At 27.5% G+C, this 2898-nt stretch overlaps 1 protein-coding gene across 5 annotated transcripts in view; it reads right to left on the reverse strand.

Annotated features, from left to right (window-relative positions):
- LOC108969914 (ATP-dependent 6-phosphofructokinase) overlaps positions 1-2898 on the reverse strand; it is a 12866-nt gene that overhangs the window by 5338 nt on the left and 4630 nt on the right. For 2 of the 5 annotated variants that reach the window (XM_018934921.1, XM_018934918.1), the window contains exon 5: positions 961-1069. The exons of the other annotated variants lie outside the window; for them this stretch is intronic. In XM_018934921.1, coding sequence (XP_018790466.1) covers positions 961-1069 — 109 coding nt within the window. The remainder of the gene's footprint in view (positions 1-960; positions 1070-2898) is intronic. 5 annotated transcript variants of the gene reach the window in all.

Below are 2898 nucleotides of genomic sequence, written 5' to 3' on the forward strand. Positions count from 1 at the left end.
AAAACTGTAAAAAATTTAAACCGTTACATTACTTCTAACGCCCTTTTACCTTTCTAATTTTGTAAAACTCCAAAAAGAAAACATCGGAATATATTTATTTTATAATTTTTATATTTGCTTAAATCACATAATTCGATGACTTTTAAAGGACAATTATTTTATAACAAAATTTTTGTTAATTAGTATTAATATGAAAATGTATGTGTCATAGCTATACATACTATATATAGATAGTATATATGTATAAACTTAATAAATAGATGGAATAAAATAACGGGAAATCACAAGAAAATACAACTAAAACTAAGAATACGTAGAAGACGAGAATGGCGTTTGAAATGCAGATGAAATTGAAATTTAAGATGAAGTATAAGCCATAAATCGAATAAATTGATATATACAATAAATGAGTATATACAAAATGAGAAATAAAATATATGAGTATGTACAAAATAAGCAAAACTTTTGACTCCTGCATATGCGAATAATGCCACAATAGAGCGAAATATACGATGTAAGCAACAACGAGTACGAGAGCGTGTGTGAAAGTATGTACGAAGATAGCATTGATTGATATACGATACAAAATAATTTAGAATTTCATTTGTTTTCAAGTTCACTAAATACCACGCACAAAATAGAAACATTAAAATTACCCAAAACCCACATTTTGAACGAACAACTTAGTATACGAAAACTGCGACAGCGAGACCTTTTACCAAACCAGTAAAAATTTCCCTTCAAAAGCATTATTTTATACGCACAAATGTTAGCTTAAAAATAACAACAAATATAATGATATTGCAGCAGAAGTGGGCTTAAGCCCCCGGCAAACCCTTAACAAGCAAAATTAAAAATGAAATTATTTTACAACAGCTTATAAACAAATAAAAACAAGTAACCGCAAATTAATTATAGAAAAAAATTTTAATATTTTTCAATTTGAAACTGCACTCTGACCTGCAGTATTTTTTTGCATAATTTTTCGGACCAGTTAACAGAGACCGGCTCCTCGGGTATAAATATGAAATCAGCCTCGCTAGCTAAAGCCGCCGATATGGCTAAATAACTAAATAGAATCATAAAAACACATTATGAATAGTTGAACGAACAAATGCAAATAATACATAATAACGGTATCATATATACATAGATACTTAAAGCAACTTGAAAGCATAGCATAAAGCGCCGATAAAAAAATGTTCGGTTCACAATTAGTTGCGCTTGGAATTTAGAATTAAAAATTGCAACTAACGACAAAACAAAGTTTAATAAAATTTAAAAATTTATTTATCTAATTTTTTTTTATTTTGTAAGATTTAAAAATTTTGTAAAATTTTCCAAAATTTATACGAACTACAAACTAAATGTGAACCGAGCTTAAGTAACTGAAACACCGAGTAATATAGTTAAAATTATTGTTAACAAAAAATATTTGAAAAAAATTTCACTTCACTTTATATTATATAACATAGTGGGGTTTAAAAAGAACCAGTAAAAGGATATAGCAATCATAGGGGTCACACTGGTAGGAATAACAATAACAGGCGTAGCGGGTAAAGGGGAGGGTGTAATAGGTGTAAGAGGAAAGAAAATAAAGTGTAGGAAGAGTCAAATCAGGGTACAAAACGGTGCTGGACATACATATTATAAAATAAAAATAAAATATCAGTGGGAAGTGCTGCAGGAGGACAAGGTGTGCAGTTTAAGGTGCAAGATCAAAGCATTGGATAAATATATATAACTATTTATGTTATAAAAAATTGCTAGAAACACAACAACTGCGCCCGCCAAGGAACAAAAGCGCGCGTTCGGAGTGACAGGGAGTCGGGAATAACACACAATTATCAATTATATACGGATCCTGAGTATATTAGCAACCGTTGAATGAGTGCGTATGATTGCAATGTGTGCAAAAATCATATTATAAGGATTTATGGATGAAGACGTCTAAGTTTATTATAAACAAAATCAATTCAAATAAATATATGCGGAATGAGAGCTAAAGAGATCAGCAAAAGCACAGCATCTTTTTCGGTATTTATTTAAGAAATTTAATTTAAAAATATTGGCTATACTTCGGATTAATTCAGGTCTTCGTTTTGCTTCAAAGTTTACACAGAGATTATACATGTAAGTTAACAAAAAATTTAATTTTTTTTTTCAATCAAAATTGGTTTTTAATACTAAAACAATAATAATTAAATTGACAACGTCATAAATATGCACAACACTATTTGATTATTATCCTATCACAAACATATCATCATAATATTTTAATGCAGAAACTAGTTCTAAGCGAAAAAAACTGAGGAAATTTCAGTCGGACCTACAACGGCCTAGGACTTTCAACTCTACAATATTCCTTAAAATTATTTCAGGAATGTTTTCTGCCACTACAACAATAGCACACCCCGGCGTTCGATCGACCAGGGCTATTATTAATATTACTTTTTTTTAAAGAGCGGAAAAATATTTTTTTTTTTAATTTTATACTAAAACCGCAATTATGAAAAATTTCCCGTTTTTGTTTTAAAATTAATATTCAATCTTTTAATTTTTTTCTTGAAAATATTTTTTACATTATATAATATTTTTTATTTTATTCTTGAATCTTTTTTTTTAACCTTTTTTTAGTTTTCAACTTTTATTATATTTATTTAAAAAAATATTTCCACAAGATCACACCTGTCTCTTATACACATCTATATGTATGTATAACAATATAGTATTCATAAGTTATTTAAATAAATTTTTTGATTTTTATAAATAACACTGTACTTACAAATAAAAAAATAATTGTAAAAACCTTTTTCCGAATTTCGAAAATATAAGAAATGGTAATAATAAATTTCTAAACAAATTTTTATAAAAAAAAATATAATTTGACTTTTAGTA

Source organism: Bactrocera latifrons, unplaced genomic scaffold (genome assembly GCF_001853355.1).
Source record: "Bactrocera latifrons isolate USDA-ARS-PBARC rearing strain unplaced genomic scaffold, ASM185335v1 scaffold_27, whole genome shotgun sequence".
NCBI lineage: Eukaryota > Metazoa > Arthropoda > Insecta > Diptera > Tephritidae > Bactrocera > Bactrocera latifrons.